This window comes from Perognathus longimembris, chromosome 3 (genome assembly GCF_023159225.1).
Source record: "Perognathus longimembris pacificus isolate PPM17 chromosome 3, ASM2315922v1, whole genome shotgun sequence".
Taxonomy (NCBI): Eukaryota; Metazoa; Chordata; class Mammalia; order Rodentia; family Heteromyidae; genus Perognathus; species Perognathus longimembris.
In genome coordinates, this window is record NC_063163.1 from 92,547,099 (window position 1) to 92,569,253 (window position 22,155).

General features: G+C 45.8%; 2 protein-coding genes across 3 annotated transcripts in view; both read left to right on the forward strand.

The window, feature by feature from the left end:
* The window catches only part of Rnf185 (ring finger protein 185), a 35,992-nt gene extending 32,081 nt beyond the window's left edge, over nucleotides 1-3,911 (forward strand). For both annotated transcript variants that reach the window (XM_048343328.1, XM_048343329.1), the window contains one exon: nucleotides 1,605-3,911. In XM_048343328.1, coding sequence (XP_048199285.1) covers nucleotides 1,605-1,702 — 98 coding nt within the window. In that variant the 3' untranslated portion in view covers nucleotides 1,703-3,911. The remainder of the gene's footprint in view (nucleotides 1-1,604) is intronic.
* Nucleotides 3,912-9,811: 5,900 nt separating this feature from the next.
* Nucleotides 9,812-22,155, forward strand: part of Limk2 (LIM domain kinase 2) — a 67,725-nt gene continuing 55,381 nt past the window's right edge. Inside the window, exon 1 of the mRNA XM_048343323.1 lies at nucleotides 9,812-9,985. Coding sequence (XP_048199280.1) covers nucleotides 9,970-9,985 — 16 coding nt within the window. The 5' untranslated portion in view covers nucleotides 9,812-9,969. The remainder of the gene's footprint in view (nucleotides 9,986-22,155) is intronic.

Genomic DNA, 22,155 nt, shown 5'->3' on the forward strand with positions numbered 1-22,155 from the left:
GAATGAAAAAGTATCAGTGATACTCAGCTGAGGAAAAGCCTAGTCCTCTATAAGTACTTCCCACTTTGACCCTGTGGGAGCTGAGAGGGACAAGGTGACCCACTGGAGTCAGGACCTCTGTGCTGAGGTATCTCTTTAGCTTCCCTCTGGACACAGGACATGGCTCACTCCAAGCCTCAGCCCTTTGGGAACTGTGCTTATCTCTGCCCTCGTTGCTGTTTCTCCCTCCAGCCACTTGTCCATCCCAGCTGCATTCAGAGTAAGCGCCCTGTTGTGGTTTTTTTTGTGTTTTTTTTTTGTTTTGGGTGGGGGGCAGTCCTGGGGCTTGGGACTCAGGGCCTGGGCTGAGCACTGTCCCTGGCTTCTTTTTGCTCAAGGCTAGCACTCTACCTCTTGAGCCAATGCGCCACTTCCAGCCTTTTCTGTTTGTGGTGCTGAAGAATCGAACCCAAGGCTTATGCATGCTCTCCAAACACTCTACCGCTAAGCTACATTCCCAGCCCTGTCTTGGATTTTTTGATGCTGACACCCCTGCAAGATCTGTATTATGGGGTCTACACTTTGGAACACAGTGTTGGGGTGCAGAAGTGATGGAATTCCACACAGAAGTTATCTGCCTTACTCTGCCTTGGCACATAGTAGGTGATCAATAAGTCTTTATTGACTGTTGGCCTGCATGAGTACTCAACTATGGGGTGTAGTCCAGCACCAAGAGATAACAAAAGCACCCTTGATTCCTTCGGACATGAAACACTCTCTCCTGTTCATGTGTTGTTTTCTCAGGAGACTCCACAGGGCTCTGGAGGAAGGTCAGGTCCCAGTAGAGCCAGCCAGAGCCATCCTGGTAGTTTGCTTCCTTCTAACGTAGTCCAAGGCTTAGCCTGGATTCCCAGTGAATTCCCCAGCCAGGCTGGACTCTGGGTTTCCTTTTCCTCTACCACAATCACCTTTTCCTCATCATGTTCGGTACAATTCACCCAGCTTGGATGATGATTCTCTTGCCCTTCTTCCTCCAAAGTCAGGACAGGGATCTCAAAATAGTAGCTTTTCTCAGAATGAAGAGGAATGGGGGCATAGGTCCAAACCCCAGTTCTATATCTGTGTTGCTGTGGGGGTACCTGTTCAGGAAAAGACAGGTGTGAGGCACCCCTGGGCAGCATGTGGAGTGGAAGGAGGGTACTGCTACGCCTCTGCCTCTGCCCAGGAGCCTCTCACCTGAGCAGGACACACTCTGTGCTTCAGCTGCTACTTGCTCAAAATGGGAAGAATGATATCTACCAAGTCATGTGCAGAACAATGCAGAGATGGCGCAGCACACCAGTAGCTTTTGTTTACTCTTGTTCCTTCTAGGACTTTCCTGCTAGTCAACTGGTTTATTTGCATTTGTGTGCCAACCCTTTTTGGGATAATGTGAGACCTTGTCCTCGTTATTCTATTGCTTCACATATTTTTCTGTTGCCTCCTTTCATTTGAGGGTTGGAAGTAGTTTTAGTATGCGGGGGTCTGTTGTAAGGAAATAGATTGCAGTCCTCTACTTGTGGCCCAAAGGGGCAGTGTTATCCCACAACCTTCTGATAGCCTTCCCTCTCCCTCCTTCTCTCTAGCTGTCCCTGGGACACCCCAGTATGTGGATGAGCAGTTCCTGTCACGCCTCTTCCTGTTTGTGGCCCTGGTGATCATGTTCTGGCTCCTGATTGCCTAATGCTGGGCTCCTGTCTACATCCATGGCAGGGCCTCTCGACTGGTGACGTGCCACTCCTTCTTCTGGCTAACCTTGACCTCTGAACTCAGCAGGGTCAGTAACCCTTCAAGGAGTCTTTCTTCTCTTAGACACATGGAAACTCAAGACCAGTTGGCGAGGACCCCCACCGCGTGCCCCCACGCATTAACACCCTTTTGTAACCTCAGGCCTTGGAGTTGAGTCCTTCTCATGGGTGGCACCCTGAAATCCTGTTCCAGCCTATTCAGCAGGTCCTGACTCTTGACAGGGAAGAGATGGGAGGAAAGAAACGGTGAGGGTTTCTTTCACTGGAGTTTTATATTACACAAACAAAGGGATGAACCAAATGGTATTTATGGAAACTTTTTCATCTCTTTAAATATCCGTTGGTTAGTGACCCCCCCCCCCAAGCCAGCCAGGGCTACTTGCACCAAGAAGTTCTGCCTCCAGGTCCCAGTGCTGCTCCCCTCCCTTTCCTCAGCCCAGACACAGGAAACTGCTGACCTGGGAAGATGATCACTGCAGCGGTGGAAGCTGAGGCCACTTCACAAATCCACCAGAGATGCGAAGATCTGTTATTGGCTGTGGACCTTGCTCAGTGTCTGTGGCTCCAGAAAACAGTTTAAAGGACCTCTTGGTTTCCTCGCATAGCTTGTCCCTGAGGAGATATGTCATTTTACTTGCAGGTGTTCCCCCAATCAGCTGTCCCCTCAAAACTGTGGGCACCTGTCCCCTTCTTCCAGAGGGCAAACAGCCAGATTATGCCGAAGCTGAGATTGACTGCTGTGCATTAGGAAAGACCTCGAGGTCCAGCCTTCAGTGGGGTTCAGAGCTCTGGTGCAGGAACCACCAAACACATAGCACAGGCTCTGAGAGCATCCTCTCTCAGAATGTGCCCAGGGAAGCTGGAGGTTCACCCTGCTGATATGGAGGACACCAGTGTCAGACACCAAGTTGTTCTTTATAAACAGGCAGGGAGTGGGAGACCACCACCCTGCGACCCTGCTTTGGGTAGGGCTTGATAGAGTTCCCCTGAAGCCAGGGAAACCTGTGGCTCTCAGCAGCAGCCCCTGATGCTCTGTCAAGACACGTGGCAAGCTGGGGACCTTCAGGACATGGATATGATGCGGCCTTCCTTCCTATGGAATCCCAATTTCACAAGCTTTTTCCTCTGAGCTTGTGGTTGTGAATCAAACAGGTTGTGAATCTCACCTTCCTTGAGACTTCGGTGGAGATGAGAGAAGGACTTCCATTAGGAACCTCTTGCTTACTTCTCTAGCCCACACCGCTCCTGGCTCACCCCTTCAGTGCCCAAAAACTGGGAAAAAGCCTTCCCTAATGGGCTTTGTTTTGTTTTTTTTACTCCCAAATTTGACTTAAGACCAGGATGACACAAGAGACCCTCCTTCCCTCTGCACAATGATATCCCCCTCCATTCCACCTGCCAATGCCAGAGTTCAGTGTTGAAACAGACAAAATAAAAAGTATTGAGTAGGTTATTTGTTCTTGAGTCCACTTGGTAGGAAGAAGCCACCAGCTTTTCAGTGTGCCTGCTGGATTTTAAACCTTCTTGCACATCCCTTGGAGTGCATTCCTTTTATTCCCTGGAAGTCACCAAAGGGGCTCCTGGAATGCCTGTACTCTAGAAAGAATTGATGAGATCCCTCTGCAGTGGCCCCAACCAGTAGAGGGAGAACTTCAGCCAGTTGAGCGTAACAGAACTGGATTTGTAGAAGAAAAGACTTGTGGGTAGGAGGACAGATCCTTTGGATTATGATGGAATGGAGTGAGCCCAGGAGGGCTCTACCAGCAAAGACATTTAGAAACACACTGGGAGAAAAGCTAGGTTGGCTATGTGCCCTTTGATTGTGAACCTTGTAGGTCCCCACGCTTACCCTGTGCCAGAGGCTGGGTCAGGAAAGCCAATTTGGGACTGCTAGCTCAGCCCTAACAGGCACCCTCCCCCATCCCCTTGCAGATTCACCATGCAGCCCTCTGCCAAGGCAGCTTTCTTCTTTCCTTGTGTGTGTGTTTTGTCTGTGTTCTCACCCCCACCCCCACCACCCTTATGAACCAGGTCCTGACCACAGTCAGAAAATGCAATATGTATAGCAGCACACTTGACCAGTCTCTGATTTTTCACTGTTGTGAAAGTGATTTGATTTAGAATGAAATAAACAGTTTTACACTACTTTGAGTTTTGACTTGTATCTGTGTCATGGGGAAAAGAACATGGATGGGAGTGGGTACATGGAGCTGGCTCTGGAAAGCAGCTCTGTCAGCCTTGCTAATATTTGTGGTAAGGATAAAAGTCTTCAAACAGCTATGGATAATTAGAAGTGAAAAATGTAAGCTGGAGGCCTGGCTTCATATGCAGTCCTGCCCAAGGAACAACCTGTCCAACAGGCAGCCCAAGTCCCGACAAGCTTATGAAATTCCTAAGCTTGCCAGCAACAAGCTGCTGTCTGCCATGGTCACCGAGAGCCTTTAGGGAATCAGAGTTACTCAGTGTCAAACTCCCTATGTTGAGTCTAGGGTAGATGGGCCCTCAGCTAGGTCCCCTCTCTTTGAACAGAGGCTAGGCCCTCCTTGAGCTCCTTCAGAAGCGATGTAGTATGAGGTGGAAAATGTTGAAGTTACGAAGTTAGGAATCTGCCTCAGCCTCAAGCTCCAATACAGTACAGCCACAGATCCCCTCAGCTGAAAGGAGCTCAATTCCCCCTTGGAGACTTTTGGCCTGACAGCTCCCAGATTGAACAGTGCCAAATGCAATGGGATTTCAGAGGTAAGGGAACTTCAGGAACTCATTGGCCCAATAAGAAAAGGACAGAATTCCTGTTTTCAATGAAAAACAAAACACAGTAAAAGAGGACAAGGATGCCTCCATGTACCCATCACCCAACCCCAGCAACTACCAACTTGAGTCCAGCGGTTGCAGCCTCACCACCCTGTCATTGTCCCATGTCTCCCTAAGTTGTTTCAAGCAAATCCCAGCCATGCCATCTGTGAATACATTTCAATGTGCATCCCAAAGATAAGGGTTTTTTTTTAAAAAAAAATAACCAATATACTATTTACATACTGTAAAAATTAACAATTATTCTCTAATCTCATATCCAGTCATTGTTCAAATTTCCCCAGTGATCTCATGACTCATTTGTATGGTTTTTGTTTGCTTGGATTTTTTTTTTTAACCAGGTGCAGTAGTGCACACTTGTATTCCCAGCTTCTAGGGAGACTGAGGTGAAAGGAACTTGAGTTCAAGATCCATCTGGGAAACACCACAAAACTTTGTCCCCCCAAAAGGGCAAAAACAAACAGGTACTGGTGGCACACACCTGTAATCCTAGCTACTCAGGAGGCTGAGATCTAAGGATGGTGGTTCGAAGCCAGCCCCAGCTGGAAAATCAGTGAGACTTTTTTTTTTTTTTTTTTGGCCAGTCCTGGGCCTTGGACTCAGGGCCTAAGCACTGTCCCTGGCTTCTTCCCGCTCAAGGCTAGCACTCTGCCACTTGAGCCACAGCGCCGCTTCTGGCCGTTTTCTGTATATGTGGTGCTGGGGAATCGAACCTAGGGCCTCGTGTATCCGAGGCAGGCACTCTTGCCACTAGGCTATATCCCCAGCCCCCAGTGAGACTTTTTAATCTCCAATAAACTACTCAGAAAAAGCTGGAAGTGGCACTGTGGCTCAAGTGGTAGAGCACTAGCCTTGAGCAAAAGATGCTAAGGGACAGCACCCAGGCCCTGAGTTCAAGCCTCAGGACTAGCGCACACACACACACACACACACACACACACACTCCTAGCACTCAGGATGCTGAGGAAAAAGATTGGGACTGTATAGCAGGACTCTGTCTCAAAAGTTAAATAGAAGCCCCTTGCTGGTGGCTTATGCCTGAAATCCTAGCTACTCAGAAGGCTGAGATTTGAGAATTGTAGTTTTGAAGGGAGCCCAGGCAGGAAAGTCTGTGAGGCTATCTCCAATTAACTATCACAATATTGGAAGTGGCCCTGTGGCTCAAAGTGGTAGAGCACTAGCTGTAAGTAAAAAAGCTCAGGGTCAGCGCCCAGGCCCTGAGTTCAAGCCCCATAACCAACAAGAACAGTAACAAAGAATGTTAAATAGATACTTGGAATTGAGATCCATATCCCCAGCCCCACCACTTGCATTTTTTGAGTGGTTAATTGGAGACTGGAACTTTTCTGCCTGGGCTTGCTTCAAACCAAGATCCTTATTACAGGCATGAGCCACTGGTACCCAGCTTCATCATTATTTTTTTCTTCCCTATTAAAAAGCCACATGTGCTGGGGATATGACCTAGTGGCAAGAGTGCTTGCCTTGTATACATGAGGCCCTGGGTTCAATTCCCCAGCACCACATAAACAGAAAATGGCCAGAAGTGGTGTTGTGGCTCAAGTGGCAGAGTGCTAGCCCTGAGCAAAAAGAAGTCAGAGACAGTGCCCAGGCCCTGAGTTCAAGCCCCAGGACTGGCCAAAAAAAAGCCACATGTGACTGTCATAGTAGACAGTGTAGATTTAGATTAAATTCATTGGGAGGTTGCAAAATGATGTCATTGAAAAAAATATATTTCTAGAGTTGAGAAAGGGTGTGTTTGTGGCTAGAATGGGACATTAACATTCCAGAGGATGTGGGAGCTAATGGGGAGCTGTTTGGGGGCCTGGTGGTTGTGGAAATGGTAAGGGACAGAATGCAAGGACAGAATGTGCTTAGCAAAAAGCAAAGGCCTGGAGTGAAACAGTGGGAAACCAGGCTGCAGAGGAAAACTTACTCCTTCAAGAGGAATTTGGCCTTGTATTTTATAGCCAATGGGGAGATAGTGAAGGGTTCTTTTTTTTTAAGCCAGGAAGTGACAGTCAGAAATATTTTTGGAATATTAATTCAATCTCTCTTAAGAGAGATGACTCCAGAGGGAAAGACTAGAAGACAGAGATTGGCTCAATATGAAAACAAAATGGCTCTGGGAGCATCGGGCTAGGGACAAATAGAACAGTACCCTTAGGGTGGCAGAACTTTGAGGTGCTTTTTTTCTTGTTCTTGGTTACCTGTTTTTATTTTGAAACAGTCTCTTGCTATGTTACTGTACAGCCTGGCCCTGAACTCCAGAGCTCAAGCAGTGCTCCTGCCTCAGCCTCCTAAGTGGCTGGTACTACAGGCATGAACTACCAAGCCCTACTTGAGTTGTTTTCCAAGGCTAAAGTCTTCAGAATGCTAGACTCAGAGACCTCACTGTGAATCAGACTTGAACTTCTGACCTTGGCCACTGACCACACTATAGTCAGCTAGATAAACTAGACTAGTGCCTTGAGTTCTAGAAACCCAGTGTATGTCTTCCCTTCCTAGCCCTTTCTTTCCCTCTAGAGATCTCCCTTGAGTGCACAAGTGACTTTGGAGTGTTCTTTGGGTCCATGGTAGAACGATAACTTTTGGCTATAGCATTTCTATAGATGACTATTTCCTTTACATTTCAACTTGCATTTCAGTTAGTTACCTGGACTCTGCAGAGAACTTAGGGGAGTAAGCTATACCCATTCTAGGCTGGTGATGATCATGAGGCTGGAGTTAGGGAGGGAGGGAGATGCAGGGGCCTGGCTGTAGAACCCAGGAACAGAAGACAGCAAGGGAGCTTGAGAAAATAAGTGTCTCCTCTTTTTATATGCAGGGTGAATAAAATCTCCACTCCCCAGTTTGCTGGTTATGAAGTGGTATGCCACAAGAGCTTCATGGATTCCTGTCACTTTAATTGAGTACACATCTTGTGTTTACTAGAAATCAAGAGATTTCCTGAGAAACCATAAAACCAACCGCTAAAGAGAGTTCCCAGGAGTTAAAAGAAGTTAGGCACAGCCCTCCTTCCCAACACACTCAAGATATCCGGAGCTACCTGCCACACCCATAGGAGAAAAGTCTCACCTCTATTTGCTTTGACATAGCTGATCTGGGCAGGAAGGAAGGGAATTGGGCTGGCCTTTGCTTGCTTACCCCAGTGCTGAGATCAAAGGCAGCTGTGCTGAACTTTGTCTGCCTGCGATGGCAGCGTAGGGGCGGGGGCAGGATCTATTTCCCTGGGTCCCATCCCTACCCCTTCCTGATCATTCAGATACTTTTCCATGACCCAAATATAGTCTGGGGAGTTGCCAAAGACCCAGGAGAAAATCACATGGGAGGGTCATCAGGAACTAGCTGAGATGGCCAGCCTGTCACTACAGGGAGCACCCTATCACTTTCCAAACCCCAAGAAGAAGTGTCTACTGTCCTAACTATGGTGCCCTGGCAACCTGCAGGACTATGTAGTTCCAGGCGTGCTTCTTTTGTCTTATGTGGAAGGTTTTTTTTTTTTGTTTTTTTTTTTTTTGCCAGTCCTGGGCCTTGGACTCAGGGCCTGAGCACTGTCCCTGGCTTCTTTTTGCTCAAGGCTAGCACTCTGCCACTTGAGCCACAGCGCCGCTTCTGGCCGTTTTCTATATATGTGGTGCTGGGGAATCGAACCTAGGGCCTCGTGTATCCGAGGCAGGCACTCTTGCCACTAGGCTATATCCCCAGCCCATTATGTGGAAGGTTTTGACTGCTTACAATATTTGTTAAATGGGAAAGTTCATATAAATACCTTGAGTGTTTGACTGTAGTGTACTAGAATTGACACACATTTAGTTGACCCTCAGTATCCACAGGTTAGCATCTATGAATTAAACCAACCTAGGATTGAAACTATTTGTGAAGGGGGAAAAATGCCTCTACTAAGCATGTTTAGACCTTTTTTCTTTGACATTATTCCCTAAATGGTATAACAATTATTCTATAGCATTTACATTGTTTTAGTATGTGTGTACACACACACACACACACACACACTCACACACGTGCTGTTATGGAGGCTTCAACTCAAAGCCTGGGTGCTGTCCCTTAGGTTTTGGCTCAAGGCTGGGACTCTGTCACTTGAGCCACAGCTCCACTTTGGGTTTTGCTGGTTAATTGGAGATAAGCATCTCACTTTCCTGCCCGGACTGACTTTGAACCATGAACCTCAGATCTCAACCTCCTAAATAGCTAGGATTCCTAGATGTGTGTCACCTGTGCCTGTCTGTATTGTTTTTTGTTTTTCTTTTTGTGCCAGTCCTGGGGCTTGAACTTAGGGTCTGGATGCAGTCCCTGAGCATTCTCATTCAAGGATAATACTTGAGCCACAGCTCTACTTCTGGCTTTTTGGTGGTTCTTTGGAGATAAGGGTCTCTCAGACTTTCCTGCCCTGGCTGGCTTTGAACTGCGATCCTCACATCTCAGCCCTTTGAGTACCTAGGAGTATAGGCATGAGCCACAGGCACCCAGCTATACTAGGTTTGCTTGCTTATTTGTTTTTTTCCCAATTCCAGGGCTTGAACTCAGAGGCCTGGGCACTGTCCCTGAGCTGCTTTTGCTCAAGGCTAGTGCTCTACCACTTGAGCCACAGCGCCACTTCTGGCTTTTTCTGTTTATATTGTACGGAGGAATCAACCCAGGGTTTCATGCATGCTAGGCAAGCAAGCACTCTACCACTAAGCCACATTCCCAGCCCTATACTAGGTTTTATGAGTAACCTAGACATGGTTTAAACTATGATTGTATATAGATTTTATGCAAAGAGTATGCCATTTTATATAAGGAACAGGGGCATTCCCGGACCTTTCTTATTGATATTTATTCATACTTTTGGTCCAAACATAACTTGCACTGAGCTTTCCACTGGGAGTCTAGAGACCAGGATTCCCATCTAAGATCTGCATCTAATAAAAACAGAGCCATTTTGAAGTTGTTGAACTTGACCTTATAATCCCTCAGACTTCCCCACGTGAAAAATGGAGCAGCACTACAGGTGCAGTCTGTGTTCACACCTACAGCTTGTCCATAACCAAAGCACGCGGAGAAACACGTCGCTTGAGCTAGGGGGCGCCAGAGAACACAGTGGATACCAAGCCAAGGGGGGCGGGACCCTGATGTCGGGGGCGTGGCCTGACCGACAGGGGCGGGGTCTAGTTTGGGGGCGGTGCTAGCAGGGCGGGGCCTCGGCAGGAGGGCGCCCTGGTGCCAGGTGCGGTTTGGTCCTCCCCGGGCGCCGTAGGCGGCGCATCCCGCTGGCGCCGGGGGCTAAGAATCCTCCGGTACCTCTGAAGGCTGTAGCGGGAGCTGAGTCGGGGAGGGGAGAGCTCCTGCGGCTCCCCCTCTGCCTTCACCCCCATTTCCGCGCCCTGGAACCATGGCCGCGCTGGCGGGTAAGGAAAGGGCTGGCTGCTCCACCCGGTCCCGCCGTTATCTCTCCGCAGCGCCCGGCGCCCGAGGGGAATCGGCCACCTGTGGAGTTTTCCTTCCGTGGCTGGTTGGATCCTCCGGGGTCCTCAGAGGCAGCATGGGGGGGGGGGGGGGGGAGAGGAGCTGCTCTCCCCGGGGACTTGAAGGTCGGGTCGGGGTGAGGTGGGATGGGGTGGGGAGCCCGGGAACTGAGGGCGGAGCATCCGGAAGACCGAAGGCTCCCCGGCGCGGCAGGCGGGGGGGGGGGGGCGGGGGGGGAAGGGGAGGCGGGGGCGCAGCTGCCCACGAGGTGAGGTCCGCAAGCCGGAGTACATCTCTTAGGTTCTCCCCAATTAAAACCCTTGGCGAGGAAGTTTGCCGGGATCGAGGTTCTCTCAGGGTTATGGGGTGTAGGTACAGGATCCTCTTAGGGTTTGGGGATCATTAGGTAGATGCAAAGTTCTATCATAGTCTATGGATTTGTGTGAAAGAAAACAAAGAGAGCTATGACAGAACCCCAACTTCTCATGGGACACCTATCTTGAGATACCTTGGGATCTCTTTCCTGGATCCTGTAACTCTGTCAGGAAATAAGAGTCCGGGTAGGGCTCCCTTAGACTTAGACTGCGGGGGCAGGGAGAGAGATTGTTCCGTTCTTGGGATTCAAAGATCTCAGCTTCGAGTGGGCAAAGTAAGACCCTGACATTCCAAGCCTTTCTTTGGTCTCTTGGCCACCAGCGAGATGTGTGTGGGTCAGAAGAATTGTTTAAGGGTGAAAGAGTTGGGTTAGGAGGTGTCTAGATGGGCTTGTAAGACTTCACACCCCACCCCCTGTCACCTCACACATCGCCTCTCCCCTCTACCCCAGGAACCCTGTGTCATTGTTTCCCAGCCATCTCTGTGGGGCCCCCAGCATCAGAATCCACCAGAATCTCGGCTTCTAAAAGCTTCCTAGAGATGCCAGGAGAGAAGTGGGAGGAGGATGTCTGGATATCAGCCTCTGCTTCCTGGCTTTTGGCCTGTGGACAGTCACTTCCTCTAGCCTGAATACAAGGACCAGGGAGCCAGTGGGGTCACTTCCTCACCATGGGAGCATGGGATTTTCCTCCCCATTGCTGTTGATAATAGGCTTCTCAGAAAATTGTGCAAGATTTCAGAATGCAGTAGTTTCTGGGGTGTGTGTGTGTTGCTGGGTTCCACCCCAATGCCTCCTGCATTCTACACAAGTGTTCTACTACTGAGCTACACACCTTTAGCGCAATATGCCCCTACTTCTACCCTAGACTGGGCTCAAACTTGTTATCTGATGCTTTTGCTTATGGATGACACTCTACCACCCGAGCCGTGCCTCCAACCTCAGTACTTTTTAAAAATCTAGATTCCTTTGAAAGAACAAGAGACTATCTAAAGGCTTTTAGATGTAATTTATGCGTTCTTTCACACAATAGTATTGTAGTACACTTTTCTGTGACTAAGGTAACAACTAAGTACTAGTTGAAATAAACCATTGAGTGCACCAGGATTCAGGAGTATGGATAGGGAATACTTACCATGTAAAAAGGGGGTCTTGCCAAGCACTGGTGGCTCACACTTGTAATCCTAGCTCCTCAGGAGGCTGAGATTTTAGGATCACAGTTTGAAGCCAGCCAGGGCAGGAAAGTCCATGAGACTCTTTATCTCCAATAACAGGGACAATGTCCAGGCCCCCAGTTCAAGACCCAACTCTTGCACACACACAGAAAGACACACACATAAAAAGAAAATCTTTAAGGCTGGTTGTTTAGCAAATTTATGCTAACTCCTGATACTTATCCTGAGGATAAGTAAAAGTTTGTTTGGCAAAGAAAAGAACATTCCAGGCAACAGCAACTGAATAAGAACCTGTAATCCTAGCTATTCAGGAGGCTAAGATCCGAGGACTGCAGTACAAACCCAGCTGGGGAAGGAAAGCCCATGAGTCTTTTACCTTTCATTAACCATCAATAAGCCAAAGTGGAGCTCAAGTGATAGAGCACTAGCCTTGAGCAAAAAAAGCAGAGCAACAGTGCAAGACTGAGTGGAATCCATGTGACTGACAAAAAAAAAAAAAAAAAAGATCTAAGGTAGGAAGGTGCACGGTGCCTTTGAGGGAGCTGGAGAAGTTCAAAATGATTTTTGTTTTTGTTTTGTTGTACAGGAGATAAAACCTAGGAGATGGCTGTGAACTCCTGGGTTCAAAGAGTCCATCTGTCTCGGTCTCTCAACTAGCAGAAACTATAGGTGTGAATCATTGCACTTCATTAAAAATGGCTTTTTTGGTGCTTTTCCGTGCATGGAAGAAAAACCTGCATATTGGAGAGTGGAAGGTATAATAGAATGCGGAAGGATTGTCAAGAAAATCCTCCTTAACAATACTTTATTCTCACGCAGTCTCCAATTCCCCAGGATTGAGAAATAATTTTAAAACATTTAGCATTGTATTACTGAGTCATTTATACATTTAACACTAATTATGAATAGTACAGTCTTGGTAACAGTGTCCCCAATTTATTTTTAAACATAGGCATAGTAATCCATAACCAGTAATTTAAATTTGTATTGAAAAGCCATGAATTTTTCATATTTCCACCAGTGCTTATTCCAATTCTTTTCTCATAAATGAAAAGGTAAAATGTAGTAATATCTGTAATATCCTAATGCACCTTAAATGACCCTTAAGTAACTCTAGTAGATTTTATTTTTATACACTTTTATTGCTAAAATAAATACAAATGAACAGTGTGTACATATATATTTTTTCAATTTAATTTAAAAAATTGCTGTTCCTGAGCTTTTTTTGTTGTTGTTCAAGGCTATCTACCACTTGAGCCACAGCTCCACTTCCAGCTTCTTGGTACTTTACTAGAAATAGGAGTCTTATGGCCTTTTCCTGCCTGAGCTGCCTTTGAACCACAATCCTCAGGTCTTTGCTAAGGCAGTAACTAGGATTACAGTACTGAGCCACCGGAGCCTGGCTTCGGGGGTGTGTGTGTGTGTGTGTGTGTAAAATGGCCTTTTGAAGAGCTAGGGATCAAACCTGGCTGTGTGTGTGTGTGTGTGTGTGTGTGTGTGTGTGTGTGTGTGTGTGTGTGTAAAATGGCCTTTTGCAGAGCTAGGGATCAAACCTGGGAGTCTTGCCCATGCTGAGTAAGCATTCTATCTCTGAGATGTTTAAAAATGGCTGTTTTTATGACTGAAGAAACTAAGGCTTAGACCCAACTTGTTCAGAATTCCATAGCCAGATGGGATCAGAGTTCACATTTTCCAACTTGAAGTTAGTGCTGCTTCAAGGGCTGTGTCACAAACAGAACAACAGGCTGGTTGCCTGGGTAGTCGAGCAGGAAGCAAGACTTAAGCTTTTACTTGTTATTCTGTTCAAGTTATATTCCAAGACACCTCAGATTCCTCTTGTGTAACCGGAGAATCAACAACAAAGAAAGCAAATATTTACTGAGTGACTGTGTTGTCTGCAGGACTGGGCTGGGTCAGGTTTTACCTCTTCAAATGTCAACAGATGTCAGAGCCAGGACAGATTTTTGAGATAATGCATAGCAGCCTTGTTTTACATCTGAAAAACGAGTGTGAGACTCTGGGAGGAAAATGAACTCATTTAGGGGTAAAGCCAAAACTAGTATCAGACTTCCCAGTGCTTTTTCCAGTATTCCTACCTGCTTAAGATATTTACTAAGGCACATAGGAAGTCCTTCATAAACACTGGTGGCAGGGCTGGGGATATGGCCTAGTGGCAAGAGTGCTTGTCTCGTATACATGAGGCCCTGGGTTCAATTCCCCAGCACCACATATATAGAAAGTGGCTCAAGTGGCAGAGTGCTAGCCTTGAGCAAAAAGAAGCCAGGGACAGTGCTCAGGACTGGCCTAAATAAATAAATAAATAAATAAAATAAACACTGGTGGAAATAAATAATGTGGGATTTGTACCTTTGGGAAATTCACTGTCAGTAAAGAAAATTAAACAAACTAGCCAGGTGCTGGTGGCTGACACCTGTACTCCGATCTGAGGATCACAGTTCAAAGCAAAGTCCATGAGACTCGTATCTCCAGTTAACTACTCAAAAACTGGAAGTGGTGCTGTGGTTCTAATCTATCCTTGCGATCAGGGACAGCACCCCAGACCCTGACTTCAAACCCCATGACCAACCAAAAACAATAACAAAGTTGCTGTTTGCCCATGATTCAAACCTGTTAAATTCTGAGATCTGAGGATTGGAGTTCAAAGTCAGCATGGGTAGGAAAGTCCTGAGACTATCTCCAATTAACCAGCTAAAGAACAGCATCCTGGCCCTGAGTTCAAGCCCCAGTACCAGCACACACACACACACACACACACACACACACACACACACACACACCTACACACCTGTTGTGAGGCTTATATGTAATATATTATAGAATATCACATCTGAGGGAGAATTCTGTTCATGCATGTATTTCACAAATATATAGAATGCCTACTGTGTGTGGTAGAGGATTGAGAGTTAGGGGAGTCAGGGGAAGTAGAGAGTAAGGCTGAGAGAGTAAGCCAAGTCAAGCTGACAATTGTGGAAATCTACAGCCTGCAGTAGAATGGTTTAGAGCCATGAAGTCACAATGTGGGCACAGGGTACCAACCTGGAGATGGGTACAATGGTCCTGAGATGAGCTATGTTGTAGCAGTGGAGTTGTCAGCACTGTCCAGTAGGAGATGCCACAGTACATGGTGAATTGGCCTTGGGTATGGGATGGAGGGACCAAAATAGGATCTAACCGATGTACAGGTTTCATAGCCCACCCAAAACACATCACATTCAAGGGACATTTTAGGCTTTACATATTCCTGGTGGATTTTTCTTTTTTGTTGTTGTTGATACTGGGGCTTGAACTCAGGGCCTGGCTGCTACCCTGAGCTTTTTTGCTCAAGGCTAGTGCTCTACCACTTTGAGCCATAGCTCCACTAATGATTTGGGGGCGATTAATTGGAGGTCAGAGTCTCATGGACTTTTTCCTGCCTGGGCTGGCTTTGAACGATGGTCCTCAGATCTCACCCTCCTGAGTAGCTAGGATTACAGGCATGAGCCAGCATGCATTACTTCAGCATTGCAGTGAGAGGATCTGAAGCACGCACACTGTGTGTGTGTGTGCGTGTGTGTGTGTGTGTGTGTGTGTGCCAGTCCTGGGGCTTGGACTCAGGGCCTGAGCACTGTCCCTGGCTTCTTTTTATTCAAGGCTAGCACTCTACCACTTGAGCCACAGCACCACTCTGGCTTTTTCTGTTTATGTGGTGCTAAGGAATCGAACCCAGGGCTTTATGCATGCAAAGCAAGCACTCTACCACTAAGCCACATTCCCAGCTCCACACACAGGTTTTTTGATCACCTTTCATTAATGTGTAGTAGAAATTAAGACTCCTTTACCTATCATTTTACATCCATTAGTAGCTAGAACATAAAACTATTGCCTGTTCCCATTCAAGTATTCACCCTAGGATTCTGTTTTGTGAGGTCTTTCTGCAAGCAATTTATCAAGGAAAGAAAGTCTTAAACATAGTTAAAAGCCTAGGCTTTGAAGTTCCTACCTCATGGAATCTTTGTATTCAATTAATTAATACCTGAATAGTGCTAAGGCATTATTCTGGCGCAAAGCAAGGACTCAAAGTAGTTTTTGTCTGACAACAGGTTGAAAACTACTGTGTAAGTCTATGGATTAAGTAACCCATTTTCTGTGAAAGAGATTCTTTGCAGATCTTCCCCAAATTAAAAAAAAAAAAAAAAGGCCAACTCATTCACAGTGAAGTAAGCTTCTGGTTAGGAATGGGAGCCTGAAAGCCAGGAACCTTCTATCTCATTCTCTCCCTACACTGTATCATATTACAGTACAGAGCCGGCCCCCAGCACCTGACTTGCCCCTGTCTGACTTACTTTTCTGTACATCCTGTCCCTCACAACCCAGGAGTATGCACCAAGGATCCTGGTCATTTCTGGACTAAGCTTTGCTTTGCACATAGTAAAGATCTGCTAGGTTTGTTTTGAAAATATTCACTTCAGATTTTTTTTTTTAATTGTTTTGTGTGTGTGTGCCAGCCTGGGCTTGAACTCCGGGCCTAGGTGCTGTCCCTGAGCTTTTTTGCTCAAGGCCAGCACTCTACCACTTGAGCCACAGCGCCACCTCCACCAGTGCCCAGTTTCCCTTCAGATTTTAGCTTATTCAAGCTAACCCCCTCAAAATGCATACATGAAAGAAGTAATCTACAAATATATCCAAACAGGTGCTCAGCACCATCATGGATTATTTTACTTCTTTAAGTCTGCTGAGAAAGATAGTTTTATGCTTTGTGTGGGGGAAGGGGTGCCAGTTCTGGGGTTTGAACTCGGCCTGGGTGCCATCCCTGAGCTTTTTCCACTCAAGGGTGGAAAAAGTGCTCTACCACTTGAGACACAGCTGCACTTCTGTTTTTTAGTGGATAATTGGAGATAAGAGTTTCATTGGGCTTTCCTACCTGGGCTGGCTTTGAACTGTGATCCACACCTCAAGCTCTTGGGTAGCTAGAATTACACATGTGAGCCATCAGTGCCCAGGTATTATCCTCTTTTTAAACATTACAAGAGAGTCTGGGAATATGGCCTAGTGGTAAAGTGCTTGCCTCATATACATGAAGCCCTTGGTTCATTTCCTCAGCACCACATATATAGAAAAAGCCAGAAGTGGCGCTGTGGCTCAAGTGGTAGAGTGCTAGCCTTGAGCAAAAAGAAGCCAGGGACAGTGCTCAGGCCCTGAGTCCCAAGCTCCAGGACTGACGAAAAAAAACAAACACAAAAGCAAAACATTACAAGACAAGCTCAAAAAGGATGAATAACCTGACTTATGTAACTATAATCTATCTGTACATCACCTTTATAAATAACATTTTTTTTAAAAAAATTTAAGGATAAATTCCCCTAGGACACAGAGCCAGACTTCAAATCCAGCTCTTAACCAATTCTTTTGTGTGACCCTCGCAATATTTTCCTAATAAGCCAAAGAAGGGAAGTAGGAAACAATAGCAAGAATAAAACTTTCTTTAGGTACCAATGACTCACACCTGTAATCCTAGCAACTCAGGAGGCTGAGACCTGAGATGGCAGTTCAAGCCAGCCAGGCAGGCAAGCCTGCAAGACTCTCGTCTCCAATTAACTCCCAGAAGACCAGAAATAGCACTGTGGTTCAAAGTGGTAGAGTACTAGCCTTGAGGATAAAAGCTCAGGGACAACATCCAGGCCCTGAGTTCAAGTTCCATGGCTGAAAAGAAAAAAAAAGCCTAAGAATGAAACTTTCCAAGATGCCTGTCCATGTCTTCACCTGAAAAGTGAGAGGCTGATGGTTTGCTGTTATAGACTCTAAAGTAAACATTTGATCCTTTTATTTATTTATTTATTTTTATTTTGCCAGTCCTGGGGCTTGAACTCAGGGCCTGAGCACTGTCCCTGGCTTCCTTTGCTCAAGGATAGCTCTCTACCACTTGAGCCATAGCGCCACTTCTGTCTTTTTCTGTTTATATATGTGGTGCTGAGGAATCGAACCCAAGGCTTCATGCATGCCAGGTAAACACTCTACCACTAAGCCACGTTCCCAGCCCCAGATCCTTCCTTTTATTAAAGAAGAATCTAAGGTCTAGAGAAGTTTAGAAGCTCCCTTAAAAAAAAAAATCAGGGGCTGGGAATATGGCTTAGTGGTAGAGTGCTTGCCTAGCATGCTTGAAGCCCTGGGTTCAATTCCTCAGCACCATATAAATGAAAAAGCTGGAAGTGGCTCTGTGGCTCAAGTGGTAGAATGCTAGCCTTGAGCAAAAAGAAGCCAGGGACAGTGCTCAGGCCGAGTTCACGCCCCAGGACTGGCAAAAAAAAAAAAAAAAAAGTCATCTAATCTTTTGTCTTGAAACACCTTCCTTTGGTAATATTTAGTGAACTAGAGAGGAAGAAAACTCATTGGGATACAGAAGAGAGTATGTGGAAGCACATGAATCATTACAACTAGCCTTGCTGGTAATCACCTCATGAAACTGTCATCTTTTTATTTTTATTTTTTATTTTGGTTGCTGCCTTGCCAGTCTTCTGGCTTTAAGTGCGATTTATACACCTGAACTGCCAGTTCCCAGAGGGGTCCAGAAGTTGCCATTCTTGTTGTTTTATGCTGTACCAAGTTGGCTGGTATTTGTTCCTGGTTCCCATTGTCTTGGTGAAACATGAGATTCATCAAAGATTTTTCTCAAATGAAAAGATAGGACGTGTGCATGTAGGTTCAGGCTGGGGCATTAGGATCTCATGAGCTCTCAGTGCTTGGAAATTTCTCATCATTTTGAAGTCCGAAAATAACTCATGTCCAGCAACCCAGTTTAGACGAAGTTTGAGGTGAGTGTTAAGCATTGGCTTTGAGCTGGGGTGCCAGGCCAAACCCTTACAACTGAATGGCTGTGTCGTCTTGAGTAGGTTTGAACTTGTCTGGAACTGCACAGGGAAATAAAAATGCAACTGGCCTGATAGTCTTGGGGCATAGGTTTGAGTTCCTGTGAAGACCAACTTTCACCAGCTTTGTGATGATTTGGCACATGTTTTCTCCAAACCAAAATGAAACACTTGGATTAGGTTATTTTAAGGGTTCAACAAGCCCAGAATGGTAATATACATACCTGTAACCCCTTCTATTTGTGAGGCTGAGACTGGGGGTTGAGAAATCAAAGCCAGCCTAGAGAGAGAGACAGAGAGGGAGGGAGGGAGGGAGGGAGGGGTAAAGCAAGCAGGCAAGCACTGACACTTGAGCCATATAAACAGTTCTGTCATCCTAGTATACTTTAGTACATTTCAAGATTATTCTAGTGGGTTCAGTCATATTGCTAATTATTAATTTGGGAGAGAAAAAACACATATAAAGTGAATATAGCAAGATTTAAAAGATCCTGACAATAAGAAACTCTGTAACAAGCCATTTGTAATAGTTCTTATCTTGGTTCCTTTTCTTTTCTATTCCTTTTCTTTTTCTTTTGAGACAGGGTCTTACTATATAGCCCAAGGTAGTCTTGAACTCAAGATCCTCATATCTCAGCTTCCCAGATGCTGGATTACTGGCATGCACCACTATTCCCAGCTCTCACCTTGTTTTTGTTGCACATTTAAACTACCCAACAAGCCCAATAATAAACCAAAGGCATTTTTTGGTTTTGTTTTGTTTTGTTTTTGCCATTCCTGGGGTTTGGACTCAGGGCCTGAGCACTGTCCCTGGCTTCTTTTTGCTCAAGGCTAGCATTTTGCCACTTGAGCCACAGCACCACTTCTGGTCATTTTCTATATATGTAGTGCTGGGGAATCAAACCCAGGGCTGCGTGTATACGAGGCGAGCACTCTTGCCACTAGGCCATACTCCCAGCCCTGAAGGTGGTTTTTTTTGTTGTTGTTGTTGATGATGATTGGTTATGGTGATTGAACTCAGGGCCTGGGTGCTGCCCCTGAACTCTTTCCCTAAAGGCTAAAACTCTATCACTTTGAGCCACAGCACCACTTCAAGTTTTCTGGTGGTTATTGGAGATAAGAGTCTCATGAACTTTCCTGGTTTCAAACCATGATCCTCAGATCTCAGCCTCCTGAGTAGTTAGGATTACAAGCATGAGCCATTAATGCATGGCTTGAAGGTTGTTTTTAGTTTCTTGTCCATCCATCATGGGTCTTGAACTCCAGGCCTGGGTGCTGTCCCTGAGTTCTTCTGCTCAAGGCTAGTTTCTAGTTTCTTAAGCACCTAATAAATGTTCCTTATTGTTATAGGCTGCTGTGGACCTTTACTTAATCAAACTACCTTTCTGGACTCTGGCAACCAGCACTCACTGTTGATAAATTTGCAAATAGGAGAGGCAAATACTGGGTAGAGGTGAATAGCCTGGTACAATGAGTTATTTTCTTACAGAAGAACTTCCCAGACAGCCTGGATTTCACAGTAATACTCAACACCCCATTTCTGTGTGTGTGTGTGTGTGTGTGTGTGTGTGTGTATGTGTGTCTGTCTGTCTGTAAGACAAGTTCTCACAATATGTCCATGCTGTCCTTAAACTCAAAATCCTCCCGTCTCAGCCTCCCAAGTGCTAGAGTATAGACATTCACTTACATTCTCTTACATTTCCTGGAGTTAAAGTTGTAAGATTCAAGATCATTAGCTTTCAGGATTGTAAGAGAGCTAAAGAGGCCCAGGAGCTGAGCACAGTAGAATGTGCTTCTCTTCCCAGCTATTAGGTAAGCTGTGGCAGGAGCATCATGAGTTTAAGGCCAACCTGGAGCCACATAGGAACATCTTGCCTTTAAAAGAAAACAAACGTTTAAGCAGGAAAGATAGATCTAAGTATGTTGAAGGTTCTGGGTGAATATCTTTACTAGAGTGCTTTCTAATAGAAAAGCAGTATGAATGTATGACAGAAAAACTGAAGCCAGGTTTATCCACATGAAACTTTCCCATAGGTTGTTATCCTGGGAGCCAGAATATTAGCTCTGTGGTAGAACCATATCAGTGGACCTTTGGAGAGAGCTTGTCTTGCGAAATCACTTTTTTCTTGTTTTCAATACTGGGGTTTGAATTCAGGACCTTGTGCTTGTCAGGCAAGCTCTCTACCATTTGACCCTAGAAATTGCTTTTATAGCTTGCAATTTGATCCAGCCTTTCAGTTAAATTTACTTCCAAGGAAGTTTCTATTCTGTGCCAGGCCTGTGCTACACCCAAAGAAGAAATAGTCAAGCTGTAGTTCTTGCCCCCTAGAACTTAATGAGAGATTGGGAAAGAGCTGAGGAAGGACTGGAAGAGATAGATATATGCATAGCAAACTATAATTAAAGAACAAATGGTAGCTTGGCACTGGTGGCTCACAGCTAGAATCCTGGCTATTCAGGAGGCTGAGATCTGAAGATCATGGTTTGAAGCCAGCCTGGGAAGGAAACTTACTAAGACTCTTATCTCCAATTAACCACCAAAAAGCTAGAAGTGGCGCTGTGGCTCAATTGGTAAAGTGACTGCATGACCAAGAAAGCTCAGGGACAATGTCCAGGTTCTGAGCTCAAGCTAGCGCGTGTGCGCGCACACACACACACTAAACGGTATATGGCAGATATAAACAAAAGAAAACAAACACTGCCTGCCTTTGAGGTCCCATCAAAGAAGAAGTTTGCTTAAGGGCAAAGGTAAAGAAAGTATAGTGAAGAGTGAGTAGTTTGTATGAATATCTGGGCACAAGAACACAAGTGTATGTAACTGGAATACAGAACTGTTAAATGTAGCTAGCGTTTCCTTTTGAAAGGGATGATGAGAGAGAGGTTCTTAGGGGTCACTGGGTGAAAGACGTTCACCGCATCATAAAATGTTAATTGAAGTTCGAGAGCCACACTTGGTTCCTCTAGTCCTTTTTTGGTTGTGCCCATACTGGAGTTTAAAATCAGAGCCTGGGTGATATCTCTTCACTTTCTTGCTCAATGCTGGCACTCTACCTCATGAGCCATACCTCTAGTTGCAGCATTTGGGTGGTTAATGGGAGCTAAGAGTATCTCAAAGACTTTCCTGCCTGGGCCGGCTTCAAACCATGATTCTCAGATCTCAGCCTTCTGAGTAGCTAGGACTACAGGTATGAGCCATGAGGGCCTGTCTCCCCCTAGTCCTTTGAAGGTAACAGCAGTCAACTTTAATGATGTATGAGTTTTGGTTCCTGCCAAGAGCCTTTGCACATGTGTCTTGTCCCCAGCCCCTATCTCCAGTGTTCTCCTGCCCTTCCCCCACTTTTTGCCCAGTTAATATATTTTTATCCTTTAGAGCTCAGCTTGGAATATTTTTGTTTCATCCCATTTTCCTAGTGGTGAGCTTGATATCTCCTCCATGCTACTTGCCCCTGTTATGAATATAATTCCATTACTGTTTGATGTTTGTTGTGTGCTTAATTCTCCCTCTGTTTGCTGCCTCTTTCCTTCCCCAAAGGTGTTTGACGCATAGCTGGCATGCAGTAAATGTCTGCTGAAAATATAGCTGGAACCTGTCCATTGAATTTAGCAATAAGCATTCGTTGGTGACCTTGTGTGACAGTTGCAAAGAAATAGTGGGGCCAGAAGACAGGTTTCAGTGACCGTCAGTGAGTGGGAAATGAGGA